At 37.9% G+C, this 24,633-nt stretch overlaps 1 protein-coding gene across 11 annotated transcripts in view; it reads left to right on the top strand.

Moving 5' to 3' along the window:
* Positions 1–24,633, top strand: part of DST (dystonin) — a 305,079-nt gene that overhangs the window by 70,872 nt on the left and 209,574 nt on the right. For 10 of the 11 annotated variants that reach the window (XM_027695988.1, XM_027695993.1, XM_027695999.1 and 7 more), the window contains one exon: positions 22,705–22,766. In XM_027695988.1, coding sequence (XP_027551789.1) covers positions 22,705–22,766 — 62 coding nt within the window. Of the gene's footprint in view, positions 1–19,935; positions 20,037–22,704; positions 22,767–24,633 lie in introns of those variants that run through there. The other variant, XM_027695989.1, reaches the window with a different exon arrangement.

Raw genomic sequence — 24,633 nt, 5'->3', positions numbered from 1 at the left:
AACTTCTCCAGATTTCTTTTCTTTGGCAGCCAGTTCAGCTGCAGCGTTGTTGGACAGCCAAAGACAGAAGCAGACATGCTGCAGTAGTCACCTAGATTACCTCCTGGTTTTGCTCAAGATGGATTTGATCATTTAAATGGTCCGTGTCCTTTTTGATGCCCCTTTCTGGCACCAAGATGAAGTAATTTCTCCTTGTTGGACTACTTCAACCAGAACATGTTTCCATTTGTTTTAATTTCTTCTTCAGGGTGCGATCTGCTTTACAGCTGCAGTGAGACAAGGTCACTTTAACCTTTCACTCTGTCTTGGGTGATTTGTTCACCCTGTCACTCTTGGAGTCCAAGCCGGGCTGTTGCCTTTTCCTCTCTTCTGCCTTGAACTGGAGATGGGACTTGACAGGTTACTGGATAAGCTGTGCAGCAGACACCATATATTGGCACTGTGCTAATTAATTCTCAGACAGTGAGAGTCAGAGGGAGCAATGGCAGAAGCCTTCCCTTAAATGAAGCCTGTTTTCATAGTTAGAAAAGTGCAAGAGGACTGTTTTTTTCTGTTTACAAGTGCGCTTGCAGAAAAAAAGCTGTTGAAAAAGGCAAAGAAAATGGTATTATCCAGTTTTGCAAGGAAAAGAGCTGAGTTTGGAGAGATTGAGTGATCATAAGTTAAAGTAGTTTAGCTTTTGTGGCAAAGAACAAACATAAACAAATCAGTTTGTTTACTAGTAGTAAACACTGCTGCCATAATCTTTAATAACAGCATGTGTGCAACCAGATGATGTTCTGCTGCAGTGAACTAAAATGAAGAGATGAAGTTAACATGCTGTAAACACCTAAACAATTTATAGAAAATGGGAGAATATTGGCTTTTAAAATGAGGAATAAAAGAACTTTGTGCTGCAACTAATTAAAAAATAATTAAAAGGATTGCTCTAAGACAGTTACAACTTCATGAGTGTAAAATTTAGGATGAAATGTGACATCATTTCCAAGAGCTTCTCTGTTGGCTTTAGCACAGCATGACTGTCTCACACTCACCTCTAGGACATGTGGTTAATCCATGTTTTATAGGTGGAGCTGTGATGTTTCCATGCTGAGCATCTCAATTACATTATATCTGCAAAGTTGTGTCTTGTATCTCTTCTTTCTGCTGACTTTCATGTAACATGGAGGAAAAGGGGCACATCCTCTTTGGATGAGGAGTGCAGTGGATGGAGAGGTTTAAAACAAGAATGAGGGGATGATGAAATAGTGTAGGGACAGGGGCATCAAACTGGCAAAAAACAGGGAGGGGGAAATATCAGTACAGTGGAGGGGAGCAGGAGATCAGGAATAGGACATTTAGAAGGAGGTGATGGTAAGGGGGGGAAAGGAAGGAGAGTCACAGAAAGCCAGACACTTGCAGAGAAGGAATGAGAAGAGCTGCAGCAGTAGGTGGAGAGAGGGCTTTGAAGAATACTCTCTGGAAGCCAAGCCCAGGAAAACTTGATCTGCGCTCAGTTTTTCTGTCCAAAAATACATTGGAACTGCAGACAGCATGTGTCATCCTCCTTTCATGGCTGTTCTGTATAGCAGGCAAAGACCTTTTCATTGTCATAATTTGCTTCATCAGACTACTGGTAGAGAGAGAAGACCCTAGTCTCTTATTGGACTAGTTTAATATTTCCTCAGTTTTAAGTTAAAAGACTATATGATTACAAATCAGCACTCTGACTTGGAATAGAAATTGGTAGGATGAAAGTTGCAAATCTGAGATAAAAATGTCAACAAATCTTTACAGTTAGATCTGGCCAAATGTGGACCAGACTACATGAGTGGATCTTTAAAACAAAATGTTAATAGCAGTCATTAAAATTGAACTGCAGGGTTTAAAAGGCTTGTTTATATGCCCAGTTTCAGGATTCCTCATGTGGAGAAGCTGGCTACAGAAGAATGATTTATTTTCATTGATCTTAATCCACTGTTATCTAGTTTGTCTGTATGTGCAGTTTAAACTGGAATAACATAAGGTGATGGTGTTCATCAATTTAGGTGAGATTAGTTTAAAATATTTTTTTAAATTTTTCTCATTTCTTGACTGCTTCTGAAGTTGGTGCTCCCTCCTTCCAATTTATTCTGTAGGTGTGAGAATTGGGAGTATCACTGAAAAAAAAAAAGTAGAATTTTGGAAATTGCAAAGTTAAAAAAGTTACAGCAAGGCTCCCAGTAACATCATGGAAATCAAGACTTGTGCTACGAGCTAGTTCAGAAGGCTTGTACCTGACTCTGAGGCAGCATGGACCTTGTAGGAATCTTCTGAATGAATGAGGATTGAGTGTATGGTTGAGCTGCAGCTGTCTTATTTCCCAAAGCAGTTTAATTTTTTTTTCTATTAATGGACCTTGCACCATAGTTACTAAAATGATAAAATCCTATGCTAAAAGTTATATTAGAGGGAGAGGTTCTTTGAAAAAAGGTTTGTGGAGAAGGGGCTTTGCTATTTCATTCTGGTATTGCATTTCTCTTCAATGATCCCATTGCATAACAACCTGGAGTTTTATTTTTATTATATGTACATACGTTAAATTTATATTAATTTTATTAATGTATAAAATAAATATATACTTTTACAAATATATATATATGTATGCTCTTGAGTAGACACTGTTGCTTCATCTTGCTTTACTTTCTGTAATCACTGCTGGTGGACTGGGTGGTACAAGAAGTACAGATGGAGCTGTAAGATTATTTTCACTTACTTCCTTTAAACTTTTCTCTGGAGGGGCTTTAGTTTGACACAGTTCTTGCAAAACTGTGACCTAAAGATTAAAAAAAAAAAAAATTGCAATAGGTGCCCGTTCCTATATTTTTGAGTATTTTGCACGGTGGAAGGCAATCAATCACTACCATAGTACTAACAAGGAAATACAATAAAATATGTTATTTTTTCCCTATCTTTTGTCTTCTAACTTTCTATTGCCTCACTTAGTTGTGTGAAGACAGAAAAGTGAAATACAGCTCATGCTGTATTGCAAAGACAGGGCCCAGTGAAATAATAGGGAGCAACCATCAGAGTACCCTGGCACCTGCTTTATCTGATGCCTACAGGCATGAGCAGAGGGCATGCTGTCTGTAGGGAGGTGACATGAATAGCTTTGATGCCTTTGTTGTTACTCTTTTCATACTAAAGTGCTTATTTTTAACTGTCTACTTATTTAGGTGTGTTCAGTGCAAGGTAGAGATTTTCCAATGTATTCACAAAATATTGTGAGAACATTTAATACATCCATTAGTCCTCCATTGTACTGGCAGTTTCCTAAATATATACCAATGGACATGTTACTGCTTTTCATTTATTATGACTTGATTTCTGATTTAAGTTTCAGATTTTTGTTTTATTTTTGAGAGATTTATTTTGAAACTGGGTGTGTTTGTATATTTATAGTGTTTCTGAAGATGTCTAAGCTAGCCACTTTGAACAGGGCATGAGCTTCCATTTCCTATTGGTAACCATGACTCATCTGTGTTATTTTTAACATTGCAAGCATGAATTTATTTTTGCTTAACGATTCTGATTTTTTTCCCCTACAGTTGAGTTTTTCACTTTATTTACCATAAATATTGAAACCTGTAACCCAGCAAGCTCCCTAGAAGTGAATATTTTAACAATTGCTATTGTGTTGTAACTGGAGCTGTTAAATGTAGAGTGACATTCTTGCCCCATATTAGTCAATAGGCTTTGTGCAGCTGTTTTGGGGTGGCATTTGGAGAGTCAAGATCCATCACATCTATAGTGCTTATGAGTTCCAGAAAATGAGGAATGTCTTTGCTGTAGGCTCTGTGATTTTAAAAAAAAAAAAGTATCCTTGAAACTCATGGACAGAATTATGCTGGTAAACACATCCTGAGTCCTGCTGATTTGGTTCAGTCAGTCCAGTGAAGGCCTGAAGGAAAGAATTAAAGACAGACTTGGGTTCACTTTTTTTTTTCAACCTCCTTAGGAACATTGTCAGAGCCAATCTTAAGGAATTTGTTCCTTCATAAATACTCGTATTTTTGCAGAAGCCAGAACTACTGCTGTGGCTACTATTCTAAATAATGCTTTACAAAATCATGGTTTTCTGAACGAGCTTCTTCTCCTTCTGTAGCACTGTCATGTATCCCTCAGAGATTTTGGTGTCAGTTCTCAGCACTGTGTAATTGGTCCAAGAAAATACTGATCTGCCTGGGAAACTGGTCTCCGATCCAGCCTTTAAGATTCGTAATGTTAATAAATACTGTAATTTTGCTTTTTTTTGTGATGGGGTACAACCTCATTAAGCAATTAGTCTATAAAATGTTTGCCTCTGCAAAGACAGTGGTGCCAAGCCTGGCTGTTACACAGCTTTTTTTTACCTTTTTACCTTTTGTGGGTTTTTTACCTTTCAATTGTTAATATTCAATAATCTTTACTTCTTTAGTCATAAAATACAGTGTTTAAAATATTTCTTCTAGCACAAATGTCCTGGACTTTTGCTTGAAAGATCTTGTTTTACTTACTGGTTTCTAAGTCATGGACTGCTGCAGCATCTGCCCGAATTACTCCTTGTTTCAGGTTTCTAGTCTGTACAACTCTAGATCTAATATTCTTTCATGACTCACAGAAATTGATATTCCTCTTAGCAATTTATGGCTAAGAAATATGTAGTCCCATTCTGGTATGGGAACAGTTTCAGAAGTTCTTTGTTGAGGCTTTGCTGGATCATGTCTGTATGTGATTCATGGAGCACTTGTGTGAAGTTAATTCACATCTTCTTCATTGTTATTGGCAGAAAATATTGCTAATTTCCTAGGGGTTCATTTAATCAGGTCTCTTACTCTTTTGTACCTGTACCTTACACGAAAGAACACAGTTTTTGTGAGGCTGAATTTGCTGCAGCAACTGTAAAACAATCCTAATGTGTAGAATGTGGCGTTAACAAAATCCTATGCAATTGAAAATAAATTTCTCTCCATCCCAAGTTGTAATTGCACTGCTACTATAGTACTGTAAAATCAAGTACTTCACATCTTGTCAACATCTTGTGACTAGGCAGACTGTATCTTGTTTTGTTACAGTAATTTCAGACAGTAATTCATTTGATCCTTTTACCTCAGGCAGTAACTATTTGTGGCTTACAAGCCAAGCTTTGGACTCTTAGCTTTTGGAGGAAAAAAAGAGCTGCTTCTTTTAAAGGGCTGGGAGAAATGTAGACACTCTTCAGTGGCACGTGACTTTTTTTTTTAGTAGGGTAGTGTGAGTAATGTAGCAGTTCAGCTGGGGAGCGTCCTGTTCAGTGATTGACCTATGTGACCAGGTGCCATAACCTGACCTCCTTTATGCCCTTCCATATTCCCTCTGGCTGGTTTGGTCATGGCCTTGCCTGCAAGCTGCAAAACATCTATTTTGGCCTCTGTTTGTGGTGTTTCTTATATGTCACCATAGTATTAAGGACAAATCAAAGCCTTATATTACATATGCAATGACACGTATAAGAGAACAGGCCCGCTCAACCCAGTCTTTGTGCTGTTAGCCTTCACAGAGGTTTGCTCTTGATTTCAGGAGCGTGGTTCTGACAACTTTGTCCATCCGTCTGTTGTAAGGATGTGTTTCTTTCCTATTTGAGTAACAAGTGTAAGTGAGAAGGCAGATCTTCTCTGTGGGTGAACACATGCTTGTTTTCTTTTGCATTATTGCTGCTGTGGGCTGTTCTGAGAGCCCCTTTCCTCCTTTGTGGTCATTGCTGTCACCTGGTTTCCTTTCATCAGTTCTGTCACACAACCTGGCATGCCAGGAACCCTCCTTGACCTGGTGCTTGGCTGTCACCTGTCAAGGTGCAAGGTCTTCAGGTCATGAGCTAAGTTCATGATTGTTCTTACTTAGCATATGATTCCTGCTTTTAGGGTGTAAAATCCCTGTGTATAAAAGCACTGTTAATTCTATATTGCAATGATAATAAAAAGCTATTAGGACAAAATCCATTAATAGTACAGTAATATTTTCAAATACTAAAAATATAACCTAACTTGGATGGAGAGGCAAATTTTAGTCTGGCAACTCCAGTGGTGGTAATCGATCCCTCTGCCTGGGACAGGCAGGTGGCATGTCACTCAGCCTGTCCCCCTTGCTGTCGTCCTGTCTCTGTTGGCTCGTGTTTTCCCTGTCTTGGAGTACATTAGACTTCTTAAGGTTATATTTCATCTCCTCTTATGGCACAAATCTCCAACTGAGTTATAGATCTTTAAAGACTTAGACAGAGCCAGGCAACATGGAATGCAGTCATCACAGTGACTAGGTGGTAGATCAGTCTATAGTCTGATTTAGAGTTCTTCCCAGGACTCAAAATTTTCTGAAATATTTGTGTTCTAGTTGTGTTTTTCATGATTTTTGTCTACCTATAATTTTTGGTTTTGAGCTTGAAGTACATTATTATAGACTTAAGAGTTCCAAGAGAAAATGGTGATTCTTGGTGTTCTTCCATCCTTCTCCATCAGATTAAATGAAACATAACAGGACTGAAGAAAATCAGCTACCACAAAAGTCAGCATATGCTTTATTTTAGTTCTGTGAGAACAGAAACTGGCTGTTGGGTTTTTAGTGAGTTATTTGTTTTGCTCAGTTGGGACTATATGTTATGGTTTCTAAAACATGTGCGTAAGACTGAAACTGAAAACTTGGCTACAGATTAATTTGAAGCCTTTGGGGATGAAGGACTCAAAATTAATTATTTTACAGCAAAGGGAAGTGGAACTTATAAAAGAGTACAGTCACTTCCTGAAGAGAGGTGTTATACAAGCACACTCATTTGGTATTATAATTCATGTGAAATCCGAGTACTTTCTGCTTCTGGCTAGGCAGCTAAATCTGGAAGATGGATCTTTTGGGGTTCTCCGGTACAATGATTTTGGAAGCAGAATTGGGGTAGCTAGTGTATCAGTACAGTTTATAGTGGAATTTGTCATAGTATGATGTAAAGGTATGGCAAGATGTGCAAACCATTTGTGTGCTTCTTGTTCTTAAGATCTGAAGGGTGCTGAAAGCCCCTTCAAACTCTGTTAGCACCCAGCTTGTGGACACAAGCATTTCAAATAATTGAAGCTTCCTTGCTGTTGAAAAAAAAAGTAATATCTGTACACATTGTGTCTAGAAACAAAATTTTATTGATTTTTGACTTTGCCTTTTACTGAAAATGTTCAAGTGACTTAATAATTTAAGACTAACAGTAATAAAGCATGTTGAATGGATTAAAAATGTTAATTGTACAAATTGCAAAGTGAAACATTTGTAAATTTAAGTGATTTAAATGTTTTGATTTTTCTTTTAGGCTCACTTCCAGTTCAATAGTTGGAGTATCCGTTGGGTTGTTCAGAACAGATGGAGATATTTTAATATGTTAGCTGTGTAGGTCTGTTTTTGTCATTAGCAGAACAAAGACAGTCCTGAAAGAGCTTGTTTTTCTTCATTGCTTAAGAAGAAAGCCTGTTGACTCCTTTAGTTGGATGCCTTCATACTGTAGACTTCTGTGGTTAGATCAGATTGATTGTGTTCCTATTGTTTCAGTTTTTAAGATTGTCTGAGCAGAGGTATTAAGGAGTAGTCTTAGAAGGAAAAAATCTATGTATTTTTTACTGTACCTACAGAGTTGGGGATGATTTATAACCAGTGATATTAATGTAATTTTGAAGAAGGCTTTAGATATATGATGTCATTTATTGACATAAGGTGCAATGCTTCAAGCAAGATTCAGAATTCACTTACGAAATTTCAAAGTGCAGAATATCAGCCTGGCACTTGCTTTTTGCAGACTCATATGGTCACATACAGAAGGACACAGTTTAAATCGACAATAGGATTATGGCCACATAATCCACATGTAAAATGATACCTCTAAGTAGACAAGTGTACATTTTGCTAGTAATTTTTGCTAATAATTTTTGATTTATGCTCTTGGGTTCAAAACTCTCTGAATCTTTCATAAAAACAGTAAGGCTCTGCATCAATTTTAAATGTACTTTATATCTTTTTTTTAGGGATAGGTCTTCTGTTAAGTAGGTTATCTCAGGTTACAAACCTTCCCACCTTTCTCTTTCAGATACATCAGCAATGTGGCTATTTTAGTAACTTCTGCTTTGCAAAGAATAACTTGGAGAAAAGAGAATTATGAACTCTCTGAAATGAAGAGTTTTGTCACTGAGTAGTGGGGCTGAGATGCATATGCAGGCTTGGTTGGTTTGTTTGTTTGTTTCAACAGACTTTGTAACAGAGACTACATTTTTACTTAGTTTCTGGGGAATGCCACTGGTTTTGTTTCTGGACTTATGAGAAAGGTCTAATATTAAATCTAATTAAATATTGCAAATATTAAATAATGTGTAAAATCCATCATTCAGCTGTGATTTTACATATTACTGTTTTGTTTATTTCCAGAGAATATTTTGACACATTTAGAGCTGTGTATTCACTTTGCTGTTTTAAATTCTTCTTCACCTTCTTTGACCTCCATGACTACACTGAAACAACTAACTATGCTCCCCTTCCTCCCTTGCTTTTCTTTTTTTTGCTCTCTCTTTGGTTGTTCCAGTGACTTTTCCTTTAATGGAGTCCTCCTTGTCCTTATTTTTCTTACTCCTTTGAGGCCGTGTTGGCCCCTTGGTGGTCTTACCTCCCATTTAGTATTTCTGGTTGGTTTTATGTATCCTTGTGACTTTATCTGTTGCTATAGTGAAGATGATTCAGTTATGGTTTGCCCCATCTTTTGTATTTCCTGTTTGCCTTACCATCCCCTTGGATGAAAACCAGCCAAAATAAAACTTCCTGTTATATTGATCCACAAACTTCCCCACCTTGTGTTGAATGAAGTTCAACCACCTTGTTTTTTTCTTTTATTTTGATCACAGTTGAGACCACTTACAGTTGCTAAGGCTGAAATATGTGACTCTTGAGCTTTTATTCTGTAATGTCAGACTAAGGAATGTTTCTAGCGAGCTTGCCTTTCTTTCTGTGCATGGAGCGTAAGCTGATCTCCAAAGAAGTCTGAGTCCTGTACTGACTGCCACAGGATCCATCTTTTTGCTATTCCAGATGCCAAGCTTAGCAAGTCCATTTCAACATATGTTTCACTGAAATCATTATCTTTTGTATATTACTGTCCTGGAATCCTCTTCTTCCACTATTTAACATATCAGCTTCTTGTCTTTATCTCCAGTACCACTCACAACTCTCTCTACCGTATCATTTCTCATTCCTTAAATTTTCCTATTCTTCAGAGAGTACCATTTTCAAAACTCCCTTTCTCTGTAGTTCTTGTGGTGTTCCTTATCAGCTGTTCTTTATGCATGGCAGTGAGTTCTCAGAAGTGACCTTTTCATCTCCTTGAAACCTTAAAATCTCAATCTGTGGTGACACTTGTCTTATCTATGGGACAGCAGAGAGCTGGTAATCATATAAAGTCATCAGAGGTCCATGGACCTTGTGAGTTTAGGTGTCCCAAACTTCAGGGGATCAGAAGAGCAAAGGTGTCCCAGCTCCTTCATTGCTGCCTTGGTGTCTGCACCTCTGAGTAGAATCCCTAACAGGCTGGCTGTGGTGGTACAATTAGATGGGAAGGGGTATTTAGGTGGTTCTACTAAGTTTAATGAAGACCTGCCCTAATATCATCCCAAAGCTCGACTGAGCCCTTGTTCAATAAGTTTTAGTATTATTGCAGAACTTGAAAAATTTTGCATCACCATAATGGATGATTCAAATGGTACTTACTGTATTTTCCTAGTCAGTACATGGGGCCATGAATGCGGGAAGGAAAGGACTAATTTGATAAAATATGCCATTTTAATTAGCTGTTTATATGTGGAAATTAATTTTCAGAAAGAGTGATAATTATTGCAGGGTAATTTATGTGTGACAAAATTAGCACTATTATTTCTTTTTCTGTCCTGAGTTCACAGCTCTTACACTTAACTTAATTGCACCAGCATAGCCACATTATTATTATTATTAGCCACATTATGAAATTGTGGTTTACCTCTTTTACTAGCATAGGTGAATTGTTCGTTTCATTAAGAACACGTAAGTCTATATGAAGTGGATTAGGACTGTAGATATTTTATGAGATGCAAAATATACTCACAACAGTTCAACTCAGTGAAAGTGTTTACTGTGGGGTGTGCGATAATCAAGAAAAGCAGTCAATGAAATTTCCAAATTGCTGTAGACTTGTTTTAAGAATCGACTGTTTTCTTTAGGCCAAGTCTTATAATGAAATTTGTTGGGATACTTTTTTATTTTAATATTTTACTAATTTTTTTATGGGAGTTGGCATTAAATTTCTACAAGTCTGTGGTTTCAGAGCGTGTGTATTTTCTTTGTCCTCCTACAACAGAGAAAACACCCTAGTAGTTATTTTTACATTTCTTTGTGGTGGAGGAGAATCTTTAATTGTTCATGGAACTGAAGGGAGAACAATGGGTGAGTGTGCTGGTGGAGATGAATGAGGAGCAATATCATATATGTCTGTGGCGTAAACATCAGCTGGTGAGATTTTTTTTTTTTAATGCCCAGTGATTCTGATTCGTGTTCCTGTTATTTTGACACCACATGAAAACCAAATTAATTTCCTTGAATATCAGTGTATCGCAGTGTGTGAGGATCAGAGGGGGAGAAAGACCTACCAATTTAGCCAAACCTAGCAGCACAGGTCTCTGCTCATATTCCCTCTTTTCAAACTCTCTTGACTCTGTTAGTGAGTATATTCATGTACTTCGTATGTTACATTAAAGTATCAGAATCTAAGGTGGTACTGAGGAAATAGCATTATGAACCGTGCTGTTCAGAGACGGTGTTTTTCACCTGGAAACATTGCTGCTCTCCCTCCAGTTCTTCATGCTCTGAGGCAGTCTGAAGTTAGTACAGTCATGGAAACACAGGACCTGAAAGGCAGGCTGAACCGTTTGCAAAGGGAATGCTATTCTGGGTCTTCTTTTCTTCTCTCAGGACCTTTCCATGGATTTCTTGGAATGTATCCCACTGCTTTTTCTCCAAGGGAGAGTATAAAAAGCAAAGCAGGAGGACTTCATCAAAGGACAATAGTACACAAAGTCAGCATAGATCTCTGCTGGCTTCCAGGGGCTTGGGGAAAATGGCTACAGTTTTCTTAGGGCGGTGATGCTTATCGCTGTGACCTGGGTTTGCACTGGATTGATGAAATAGGCTTTAGTCTTATAAGCCTTTGCTGTTTGGTTAGGCATGTCTTTCCAGTGTGGGATTTCTCCTAAAATTTTTATCAACATTTTAAAATATATAAGCTGTCATCTAGCAGTGTATAAATTTTTTTAATTTGTATCAGAACTTCCTTGATTACTCAAAAACCCAACAACCAACCACCCAAACTTGGTTTGTTTTTTTTTTTTTTTAAACTTTTAAAATCTAAAATGGGGTGATCCAGCCACAAGTCAAGGGGTGCTGCAATACACTTTGCAGGACAAGGTAATGTCTGCTGAATATTTTGTTGGACTGTGTGAATGTTTTATGTGTCTTGGTAGCTGGAGCTGATGTTTGCACATGGGCGTTCTCTTTCATATAAAGGGAAGAAGTAAAATAATACTGAAAATTGAATCGAATTGGAAACCTTTAATTCTCATAATAGTTTTTCAGTACTGCTCATTGCTGTCTGTGCAGTTCTGCTTTGTTGAGCTCTTCGCAACGGTTAAACTTCTGTCCTGCTGTAGGGCTTCAGGGAGAGGTCTGCACAAAAGGAAATACATTAGAAGGTCACTGAGCTTTGGGAGTTTTGTTCACAGGGTATTGTGCTAGTGCAGTACTTGCCCAGGAGTGATTTTCTGGGCACAAAAGAAGTAGATGTGGAGCTCTGCAGTGCTGCAGAGGAGAAGAATGTTTTCTTATGTGACTTTAGTTAATCTGAGTTGGTTAATGATGTTTTTTAAAAGCCTAAATAAGGAAGTTGAAGGCTATATTGATTTGGGTTTTTTTTCCTTCCTAAGTGAAATATTATATCCTTGTGTATCTCCTGTGGTCTGGTTCTATGTCTTGTTGATTTCTTGTTTAATTCTTCAGCTATCAACTTTCAGGGGCTGGGAACCTTGTTTCTATGGTTCTAAGCCTTTTGCAACACTCGTCGTTGGGACTGGAAGACACTAGAGAAATGCTTTTTGAGCTTATTTCGCACCTGCCTTCCGATGTGAGGTAGCTACTTAACTAGGCTAATGCTACAAAGGGCTGGCTGCCTGGGATCCTATGAATCATCCTTTGGGGTTCTTCTTGATTTTGATGTATGTGCACACATATAGCGATATTTCTTCCATACTGTTGTGGAAATCCCTAATTTATGTTGCTGCAAATCATATCAGAAGTATAGCTCTTGTTCCAGTAGTTTAAGTTTTACGTGCCACCTTGTGCATAGGATGGTAAAGCCAGGCAAGCCTGCAGAGATTTAATGCAGTGTTTTAGGCATAGTACAGTTGAATTGTTCATCCTGCTTCAAGCGTAGATGGAAAGTAGTGGCAGAAAATGGTCCAAGTGAGACTTTGAGTGCAGTTTCTTATTGAGCCAGATGGGTGTGCAATTAGCAAATTTTTGAATGTTTTCAGAACAAAGCATTTATTTACTGCCTATTGTGGTTTCCTGTTCACCTGCATTTGTAGGGTTGAGGTGTGGTGCATTATAGAATATCACAAGCTTAAATGGTGAACCAATCATTCTTACAGTTTTGATTTTTTATGTGGTTTTGTCTGCATGTGGTCTTGATTTTGAAGGTGGTCATAGCTCTGTCAGAGTCAATGAAAGTTCTGTGGTTGCTCCTTCATCTGCAATTAGGATTAAACTCTGACCTCCAAAAATATCAAAAAGTCTTATTTTGGTTTTTAGCAAACTATAGAACAATATTGTTTATTGTGCCTTCTGTCTATTTGTTTCAGCAAATATCTTTTGATATCAGTTATATCAGTCTGGATTATGAATATTGATGTTAGTCAAACACATCTGACATTCATGCTGTCATGCGTGATCTGATATATTTACAAAGCAGCTACTTTGGAAACTGGTAAGAGTTTAACCACAGCAGCTGTTCATAAGCTGAAAAATCTGTCTGTGGCTTGGGGTGTGAATTCATGGTCTCAGGTACAACTGGTTTACTGCGGTTACCCAAAGTAGCTTGTTAAAGAATGTCCAGAGTCTGTCACCAGGAGCCTGAGGTCTTCCATGAGGCCGGAGGCAAGATGTACCTAAGCTATGTGGGTAGTTTGAGATCCCCACACTCCAATGAAGTCTTCTCTTGGTTGCTTCATGGAGTTCTGCTAGATCTGGACCTTACGTAGACTCAGGAAAATTGTGCTTACTTGTTTGCTTATGGAATTGGACCTTTTGTGTAAGAAAGAAAACATGAACTGCTGTATGTGTAGCTGGAGGGAACGGTGCAGCTAATGGTATGATTTTATTGTTGACTCTATATTTGAGAACTTGATAAGCCCATCTAATCAATTAACAGATTGTTGTGGGCATGAGTCAAAATTCCTTTTACAGCAAGATATCTTTCAGACAGAGCGCTGTATTTTGTGTTGTATTTTGCGAAGCCTCAAATAGAACAGTTTGCATGTGAGTAAAGACTTTATTTCCCAAGTCTTTTAATTTCATTGGAAGTATACTGCTAACATACCAAAGCAATTCATTTCAGTTTTTAATAGATAGACATATTAATCAAACAGATTATCCTGGTACTTAATTATGACGAATTGCAGAGTTTCGAAAATAAGTGTTGTTCCAGATCACAACATTTTAACTTCTATATTTTAAGTCTTCTCTCCATCAATTATTCTCTGTTTTTTTTCATTACCTCACTTGCAAGACTGGGAAGCTGCTGAAGGGGGTCACTGGAGCTGGGTGAACAAACATGTATCAAGTAAAACACAGATGAAGGGATAATATCTTTGGATTCTGTTTGCAGCTGTTCCTGTCAAGACAACTTCATTAGGAAGCCCACTTGATGGGCAACAACTGAATGTAATGCAAAAAATGCTGAAGTTTCCCAGTTTATTTTCAGTCTTTGTCGTTTTTAATATGTGTTTTCTTCCCAACTTATATAAAATTGAGCACTTGCCAGCCTTTGATGCATTTATGTCTGTTGCCAAATTTAGTTCACATTCAGTCTACAGATTACATTGCTCACTTTTTAAAAGAAGATTTTTTTTTCTGAAAACATTTGCATTTTTATAGCTGAATGCATACCCACAGAAATTATTTGGCAAGTAGAATTTGCAATACTGTTTTGTGAAAGAGAAATAAAAATATTCTGTTTGAAAAATATATCAGAGATTCTAAACATTGATTTTTTTTTTTCATGAAGGCTGAACTCTAATGACATAGGAGCCGATGGGGGTTTTACTTTGTAAAGTTGAGCTGTTAACTTCACAGTCAGGTCTTAGTTTGGTCTTATTTGACTGAAATTCCAGGAAAACTACATAATTTCAAGTTCATCCTCAGCTTTTGGTGCATATAGTTCAGAGTTAATAAAAATAGAGCATGAAGGAGCATCAGATTTTAGAATAAATGGGGAGAAATTTTATTCTGATTCATCTTTGTAATCAGACCAGCTGTATATGTGACCTTTCATTCCAGTGTGTAAGAAATCTGGTTTTCAGAGGAAATGAAACTGGAAAGAGACTTAAATTCTTACAGAATAATTGAAACAGCCAGAAAAATTAGAAGACCTAAACTGAATTTATATTTCATTGCTATTTAAATTAACAATGCAAAGCTCAAGATAGGAGTAAATTTGAAATGCTTCCATAACTATGCACATATATGATGTGACAAGACATAAAAGTGAAGCTTTATAAAAGTCGATGATTTGCCTGATAGGAATATGCAGAAGAGGAGCCATTCTTTTGAAAGAACCTTGCCATATCAGTGCAGACCTCATCAGAGGGGCAGTAATTGAATAGGATATATTCTCTGGAAAACACAGGGTAGATGATGCCAATTGTCGATTTCTGTTCGTGAGGATAGCAGTTGATTGTGTGACACATGGGGAACCCATGGTTTGACTTCAGTGTCCTTCTCTGAGAGCAGCTGGTAGTGAATGCCTTGGTTGAAGTAGGAGAAGGATCTAGTGGGACTTCTCCCATCCTTGCACAGGTTGTGTTTAAAAATATTGCAAGCTGTGATGGAAACACCAGCACATAGTGCAAGTTTTTCTTCAAGGGTTTAAACATAAATAATAAATATTTTGGATGTGAGCACTTTCCCTTAGGTTCTTCTGGTGCTGATGGATATTCTTCTTGCATAACTAACCCTCTGTGGCATTGCATCAGTTCCAAATTTTAGATATTTGGGAGTAGCATGTTGAGAAAGAAGCACCTTGTGCCTTATCTTTTTCTCTGAAAAGCTGCATTTGTATATCTGCAGATATATTTGTATATCTTTCATGCCTCCTTATGTATGTGTGGAACACATCAGTGGTAGTTGAAACTTCACATCCATGAGTCAGATGAGTTGTAGTTGAAGCTTGTCATGAAGGAGGGAGCGATGGCAAAAACAAAAAGTAGGAAAGAGAGATGAAGGAACTTAACATGAATGAAATGAGACTTTAAAAGACGGGTTTAGGCTTTCATAATTCTTAAGTGAGCCTCAATTAGACAATGCATTTCAAGAGTTTGTGCCTTACTTATGAATGCCTAACAGCATTCATTTTATCTTGCATTTCTTAAATAGTAGGATGATATATCCTTTGAGTAATCCTTGTCTGTCCTGCTGCATCTTGAGGTTCTTTTTGACAGTCCTTTCAACAGAGTGAAACACCATCATTGTCTCATCTGAAGATCTGAAAATCTCTTATTCGGATTTTGCTATCTAGACTCATTAACTATATATGTGTGCATATATATATATATATATATATATAATTCTTCCTTCTCACGTGTGGACCATATCTCTCCCTTGCTCCATACCCATACTATCTTTCATCTTCTGTGTTTAAACTGTGCACCTTACCAGTCTGTCTCCAGTTATCCACTTGTTTTGTGTTCGGCTGACAAGGCCTTCATTCAGTCCTTCTAAAAAAGTAATGTGATGCTCTCTCCAAGCCAAGCTCCTAGAAACTGCTAGCACTTTTCCCCAAGCAGTCCTGATATATGAACACCAACAGGGACATAAACAAGAAATATTATGAGTTGTGATTTCATAAGTCCAAGGGGAAGCTGATCAAAATAAAAAAATGACAAAGGTGGCAAAATATAAAATGTTGCTTTTAAGCTTGACAGATGTCTGCAACATCATTGTATATTAAAATGCCTGAAGTATTATTTTGAAATATAAAACATAAAGCATTATCTGTAGCAAAATATTCTCTGTTAGAGGAAACAAATACCTAAGAAGAAGCTGGGTTCTCAGATGAGCTTACTCTGACAAAACTGTCATAAATACCCAGTACTCTTGAAGGTGAAGATGATAAGAACTTAGAGATCCTTTAGTCAAGTACCTAATTCTTCATGACAAATACTGAATGTATATTACCATGCTAGTTCTGTATCACTTAAGTAGTTAAGTATTTCATAGAAGCTTGGGTTTGGTCTCAGAGCTATAACGCTTGTGGACTTGTTTATCTTGACTAGTGCAGTGGGGTTGAATATGCAAAAATCCCCAGCCCTAAGTTTATTTTTTTCAGAATTTTTTTGTATTTCTACAAGACCTTACCATAGCTGTCATCTTGTTAGAAACACAGATGCTAACTCAACTTTGATATTTTTATAGTAGGAAGTATGTCATTTTATTATTGGAAGGGCATTGCCAAAATATGTAAGATTTTATATGCTGTGTGTCTTAAGGAAAGTTTGATGCAATAGCACACATTTCATAGCATTGGTCAGTGCTTATACACTTCCCTGTATAATAGAGCTTTGTTTTATTCATTCCTAAATTGATCCAATGTAGGATACTACACAAGATTGAGGATAATCCCGTTTCATCATAACAAAGGTGGCTTTCACTGAATGATTGTTTCATATAGTAAGAATTGATATACAAGGCCTACGGGTAGGGGTAGTTTAAAGCCAGTGATAGTTAAGAATACCCACTTATGGTATGAAAGATCCTGTCATTGAGATTATTCAATCCTTCCATATGGAAAAACACGTAGTTTTAACTTTCCAAACTAGACTTGTTTGAACTGAGATGCTACCTTCTTGGAGACTGTTTCAGATTGTGTGGGTTTGTTGGATGTCCGCTGGTTCTTAATTAACAAGCAAGAATGAATATTTGGTACAGACATGGAAGGCCTGTGAGAAGTTAAGGTCAAGTTTGGTCAAGCAGGAGCCTCCAAGATCATTTGTTTCAGCACAGACTGGAGAATTGGATTTGTCCCCTACTTCTTATATAGTTTGTGATTCTGAGTAGTGTCCTAAACCACATGTTTTCCCAAGAGTTCATACATTAATTATGGTCTATTTTCTGAAGGTGATGTTTCAGCACCAGGGTCTAGCTTACAGAAGGAATTTTAGGAATACCAGAGGAAAACCTGTTGTGAAATGAGTTTTGTCTTCAGAGCTTGAAAAATGATGAGTGAATAGGTATGGTGCTTCATATTCTATAACAACATGAAACACATTGAGTAACTGTTCCTTAAATACATAGCATTTCTTCTATGATCTAGACAGTAATCTCTTTAAAAAATACTGAATGATCATGTAATTAAATGTAATGTATATTACTAAGAAGATTGTATTAAGATTTCACAACCAGTTTTAGTTCATTATAACTCTACTTTTGAGCGCTTCCCTTTGCAACCCTAATAATGTTCTTTTAACACAGTTTTTTGAGTTTAATATAAAGAGGTATTATAGCAACAATTTGTGCAGAAAAATAGTGTATTTATACATGAATATAAATATAAGTGAGTTTAATGATTATTATATGAGCTTTCTTATATAAATGTAGGAAAAATGCCTTTCAGGGCTTTTGTAAATACCTGGACAAAAGTAGAGAAACCTGTTGACTATCTGACCATTCATGCAGGCAAACAAATATCAACAGAGAAGCAAACATAACTTAGCAATGCTAGAAGCTGATGAAGAGAAGGAGATTTTTTTTTTTTGTAAGTCTGTCACTAGGTGTAGGAATTCCAGACTTCATTCTAATGGTGAAAATATCAGAGAAAGAGGCATAGAAATTTGCAGCTCATCTGAAAACTGAGGAGTTTTGTATTGCTGCGCTCATTTTGCATTTCTTTACGTCGATGTGGAGAGAAGTGGAGACAAGCTTGCTCATACAAGCTGGTGGCATCTGCTATGATTGCTCAGAGAAGATTTCATGTATGCCTTCAGGTAGAGAGGAGCACTCAGTGGCTTCTGCACATGAGTCACAGCAACCCCATGCAAGACTACAGGCTGGGGGCAGAGTGGCTGGAAAGCTGCCTGGTGGAAAAGGACCTGCGTGTGCTGATCCACAGGGACTGAGCATGAGCCAGCAGTGTGCCCAGGTGGCCGAGAAGGCCAGTGGTATCTTGGCTTATATCAGAAATAACGCAGCCAGCAGAACAGGGGAAGTGATTGTCCCTCTGGACTTGGGACTGGTGAGGCTGCACCTTGAATCCTGTGTCCATTTCTGGACCCTGCACTACAAGAAAGACATTGAGGTTCTGGAGTGTGTCCAGAGAAGGGTAATGGAGCTGGTGAAGGGTCTGGAGCACAAGTCTGATGAGGAACGGCTGAGGGAGTTGGGGTTGTTTAGCCTGGAGAAAAGGAGCCTAAGGGGAGACCTTGTTGCTCTCTAAAACTACCTGAAAGGAGGTTGTAGTGAGATGAGTGTTGGCCTCTTCTCCCAAGTAACAAGTCACAGATCAAGAGGAAATGGCCTCTCATGTACCTGGGGAGGTTCATGTTGGTCATAGGAGGAATTTCTTCATAAAAAAGTTGTCAAACATTGGAACAGGCTGCCTAGGGAAATAATTGAGTTACCATCCTTGGAGGTATTTTAAAGACATGAAGATGTGGCACTTAGGGACATGGTTTAGTTGTTCATTAACTGTTGCTCTTGATGATCTTAAAGATCTTTTCCAGCCTCAATGGGTTTGTGATTCTCCCTAGGAGACCACGGAAGACGCATCAATGCCATGTGTCACCTTTGGTATAGTTCTGTTAGTAAACTTCTCTTCCAGAGAAACTCTCCTGATTTCCAGACACTGTGAACCATGTAAGTGATAGAGATTCATATTGGTATTAGAAGGATCTGACCCCTGAATTTGTGCCTGGGATTGAGGAATGACAAGAACACAGAGCAAGAGACCTTAGTTGCAGCAACTGTTTTTTAAGTGCAGATACTCTAATCTGGAGCCTCTTTAGATGCTTCTGTATTGTAGTATAGGTTCATGAAGGAGGTTGTCAGTTTATTAAAACTGGAGACATTTTGTTAAGGCACTTTCCAGGCACATAAAGTATAGGAGACTTTGAGTTTGTCTGATACATCAGATTAATGTCTGCAATAATAGGTAAAAGCAGACAAGCTTAAGTTGATTAATTAACTACTGAGGGTTTATTGTGATGATCTACATAACAGATGATGTAGGAAGATGTGCTTTCTTTCTGCAGCTCCTGCTTTACCTGCATTCTTAAATTACCTCGGCTTAAACAGCACTCCTGCTGCTGGGTTCACGGCGACGCTCTGTCCTCGCTGTTCTCTGCTGGTAGAATTAAAAACAGACTTCCTGGTTTGGAAAGCTCAACATTTGCACTCAAATGTGTATTAATGCACCTGAAAGTTCAAAACAAACAAATGCAGATGCTTAATTTATTTCTTATTTGAGTTAAAGCCAGAGGGCTTGCAGTTTTGCTTGCTCTGACAGCACATGGGCTGTTTGCTTCTGTTTTTTTTTAAAAAGGGGTGTTGCTACTTTGTGTCAGCTAGAAGTCCTGGTCACTCCTTGGCTCTCCTTTGCCCTGAAAAGAGAAGAAGCTCTGAACTTTTGAAGGGGGCAATGAGACAGTCTGATGAAGATAAAAAGGACCAGAGTGCCAGGCTGGTGGAAATCATGTGCTGCATGGGTCAGTAATGCAGCCCGGAGCTGGGCTGGCAGGGCAGCAGGGCTGCCTGTGGGACAGGGCAGAGTTCTCTGGGGGGAAGCTTCTCTCAAGGGGCTTTCTGAGGGTTTCTTTCCTTAGTGTTTCTTTTTTTAGTAATTTCCCTGTTTTTTACTTCATTTGGGGACTTTGATTTGGTGTATTCTGCTCTGAGCTGGAGCACACTGAATACTGTTGCACTGTATTTTCCTCTTAGTATGCATTTGCCTTTCTGGAAGCATTTTGTTTTTTGATAAAAATCACAGTTGTGGTGTGACACTGAGATTAGCTGAGTCGATTAAAACTTGGTGCTAGCTATGACAAGGTTATGGGTTCAATCCCCTGTATGGGCCGTTCACTTAAGAGTTCGACTCGATGATCCTTGTGGGTCCTTTCCGACTCCGAATATTCTGTGATTCTGTTTTGGTGACTTTCTTTCCTTCCTTTAATTCTGGTGTTTTTCACAACATGATAGGTGTCAACTTTCCTTCTCATTGCACATTCGTGTCTGTCAGTCACAGAATTTTTCTGTGAGTGTTAGTGTAATACATATGTATGTATAAAAGGAACAAGAGTAGTAAGTATCACTTGTTTCATGAATGTTGGCATTTTAATTGAAAATAGAGTTGAAACTAATAGTGACTCCATAGTCTTAACAAAATACAAGTGGATTTTTCAACTCTTTTTTTTTTTTAACTGTTGTCACAGTAACATTTCCCAAAATGTAAACTTCTGTGTGATCAAAACTAGATGAGGTTACCTTAGGAGAAAAGATGCATTGTACACATTGTGAAATTTTGCAGCAGAGAAACCTTGTGTTCCTTTTACAAGAACTGCTAATAGATCAGTTAAAAGTGAAAGTGTTTCTAGATTTTTCTTATTTCTGAGATTTTCTGTTCTCTAGATCTACTAAATCAGAGCTTCCACTTTATTAGGATAAATAACTGATGTCAGAAATGATATCTTGCTAGATGAAGGCTATAGGGAAGTGTACATAGCAAAAGGTTCTCTTAATCTGCCATTTTTTTTTTCCCAGTAGTGCAGCTTTGCTCTTTAGTTTTTCTATTTCTCCTCTTTTTTGAGTCTTCAAGTAGAATAAGAGAGTGTAGAGCTGTGAAGTGGGGGAAAAAAGCATATGCCAGTAGCTTAGAAGATCTTGAGTGGTGTGGAAAAGGGGTTTAGGAAACAGCAACTGTACAGAGCCAAATATACAACTACACATACTGCCTGAAGATCTCATTGTCACAGTAAGCTGTGGCTATCAAAGTGATAGGTGTGTTAAAAAAGAATTGGAAAAAATAACAGGAAAAAATGCATCTATGGCTCTTAAATGCAAAGATATGTTTGAGCATGTAGAAAGTTTGTGAGTCACATAAGAGAGGACTATACAAAGGCTTCACAGGCTTTTACTTGTCTTGTTTTTGCATTTATTCCCCAAAAGTAATTTCTCACTACTGTTAGGAACAGCATGCAGTGCTCAGTTTGGCCCAGCATGTATGATGTCATGCTGTTTTGAAAGACCTCAGTATCACGCCAGAAACTTGAAGGTACTTGAAATACTTTCAGTCAATTTATTTTTATTTATTGTTATCTTTGATCAACCTGAAAACAATATTTTTAAATGTAAAATACAAGACCTGAATCAGTCTTCTAGTGATGGCAATAGGTGCAGAGGGGTCTTGTTTTGCTACCTGAACTCATTGCTCATTCTCAGCCACACTGCAAATAGCCTGAGTCAATGAAACAGCTGCAGTTGTGTTGTACGGGGTCAGAAGGAATCTGGCTATTTTAGGCTTGCACAGATGGTCCTGGTCCTAATGCCCCGTGACTCCTGCTCTGGGGAGCTCTGGGACTGTGAGCTGGCTCTGTAGCAGTTTTACTGGCTGGTGACCCTACATAGGTTGCTGGAGATAACTCTTGTGGTGGTTAGTTTTTCTCTGAGTAGAATACATGTATATGCTTCCTATCCATAAGTGGGATGCTTTCTTACCCTGAGTCTATTACTTCTGTTATATCTCCACACTGTTTTGTGGGCAATCATTGATGCTAACTGCCATGCCAGGGAGCAAACTGCTGACAGTGGCTGGGTCCCATATCTGGGTTAGTGGACATCCCTGTTGATTTTATAGAGAATTAAAAGAGGATACTTTCTCTGACTGTAACTGAGGCTGTAACTCATCCCTGTGTGTTGGAACAAGGGATATTCCAGTTGAAAAGCATGATGATTAAAAAAGTTAGCTTTCATATGGTAAGAGATTTTCCATTGCCTAATACTTTAGTAATTAATTGATTGTAGAGAGTATGAGTAGTATTTATAGCTCTTAAAAGTTTGCCATGACCTTTTAAGTACAATTTGAGTGACAGTTGACTTCTCCTAGGAAGTTATATTTTTATTAGTAGTGCTGCTGTTGTACCTGTGGGGCCATTACCCTGAAGGAACTAGCTGGAGCTTCAAGAAACTTTTTCATTACATACTGTGATGTACTGCAAAAACTTTTATGTGCTGTTATGTGGATTAGACATTTTGGAGCTTTTGAATATTTAAATTTTATAAATTTACTAGAATATTAGTTTTATAAATCTCTTAATAAAAAAATTTTCTGCATCACTTGTAGAGCTGTTAAACCCTTTTCTTTTTCCTTTTTACCTCTAGATGAGCGGGACAAAGTACAAAAGAAGACGTTCACAAAATGGATAAATCAGCATCTCATGAAGGTCAGTTATATCTGTCATGTCTGGATGACTGATTACTACAGCAGCAACTGTGTCTTTTACTACATGTTTGGTGTCAGGATGCAGCTGTGTTACATATAAGGAAGATCTCAAATTGTGAGGTTTATGCATGTGCTTTATCTTTGAGGAGTCATGGGGGAGTTGAAATGCTGTTGTCTAATGTCCCAAGGTGGTCTAATTGAGCATTTGAATTTGAAATTAAAATGAGTCAAAGTTTAAGAGATATGATTTGTTTCCATAAGGCTTGGCTGTTTTCTGGAATTAGTGTGTCATGGCTGTAGTACCATAGTTAAGGCAAATGAAAAAAAAAAATTTAAGTACCATGTTGTGGATGGGGAAATGACCTTGAGAAAGAGAGGTCCAGATCATCCTATGACATCAGTATGCTACTTATGGATTAGAAATAGAAGCTTTCTAGAGACAAAACTCACATTTCAATATCTTTCTTTTGAATAGCAGTGAACTTTGCTTCGGGGACAAAGCACATTATTTTAACAACATGTACAGGTTTTAGTCGACAGATAACTAAAAGCTGAATTCACCTTCACTGTGGCCCTTCAGTTCTAAATATAATCTGCTATTTTAGTGCCAGCTGTCTAGCCCAGACATTTCTCTGGAGAAACAGATTGTATAATTACTTAACATAACTTGCTTTGATATGCCCCCAAACTCCGAGGTTGAATTCATGTAAGAGTCACATTAAATAAAAGTGTATCTGCAAACTGTCAGAATTGAGATTTAATTAACAAGTACAATGTTCAGACACTGTTGGAAAGATCTCCTTGCATTTGTATTTAGAGCAAACTAGAGTTTTTTAGGGAACAACTTAACTATTTCTTAACCATTTTTTGTGGCTGCTCTTGTGGGTATTTGAGAAATATTGGATGCTGAAGCAGAAGAGAATTTCTTCAGGGACGTGGATGTTTAAAATTATCTTTTTTGTTTCATATCTTTTAAAAATCTGTGTAGCTCTCTTGGAAGTGGCATGACACAAAGAGCTAACAAGGCCTGGATGTGAAGTTGCTCTCAGTTTTGTCTTTAGCAAGAGATCTCTCATCCATAGTGGTCTTTTGATCCTTCTCACCATGACTGAGCCATCAGGAGCAGTCCTGACATCAACCCCTCTGCAGTAGCATACCACCTTTCTGTGAGCAGGGTGAGTCTGCAGTCACAGGATGGCTCATACCAGTAGATTTTCCTTTGTGGATTTGCTGGACCCAAAGGAAACATGCTGTATAGAAACAGCTGCTCCAAGGACCCTTTCTATGCAGATACCTCCTCATTGTAATCCTGAACCATCCAAGTGGCCCCACATCCTTGCAGAAGTCTTCTACTTGCTAATGAGAAAAGACAAAAGGCAGGTCTGCAGCCTTCCCTTTCTGAATTTTACCTCCTGTTTATGGTGTAAGAAATGTATCCATTGTCCAGTACTTCAGACAAATTAGATTTAAAGAAAAAACATCCAGGAAGGTTGCCAGTACCTGGCAGTAAAATGCAATATCCAAATTAACCATCAGGCATTTATTCTTCTAACTGAGGGTAATTGTTGTCATGTTTGTAGAGGCTACTAATCTTTTTATGTATTAAAGATGCATTTTAAAAATGCATCTGTGGGATGGGGAAAAGCCTGTCTGAAGATTTTTGGAAAGCAATGCTTTAATACAAGTTAAAAACAGTGCATATTTTTACAGAAGAGCAGTGTACTGATAACAATATTTCTATATACCATTGTTTTACACCCTTCTAAAACATGCACAGTCATGATTTCCATACTGTCAACCTCTTGGGATTAGCTTAAAAAAGATTTAGACTCTAAACCCTTAAGAAAATCAGAGTAAAGAGTTCACAC

Source organism: Neopelma chrysocephalum, unplaced genomic scaffold, assembly GCF_003984885.1.
Source record: "Neopelma chrysocephalum unplaced genomic scaffold, ASM398488v2 Primary Assembly neopelma1_104, whole genome shotgun sequence".
NCBI classification, from domain to species: Eukaryota; Metazoa; Chordata; class Aves; order Passeriformes; family Pipridae; genus Neopelma; species Neopelma chrysocephalum.
The sequence above is the reverse complement of the archived record's forward strand: the minus strand, read 5'-3'. Positions and strand labels throughout refer to the sequence as shown.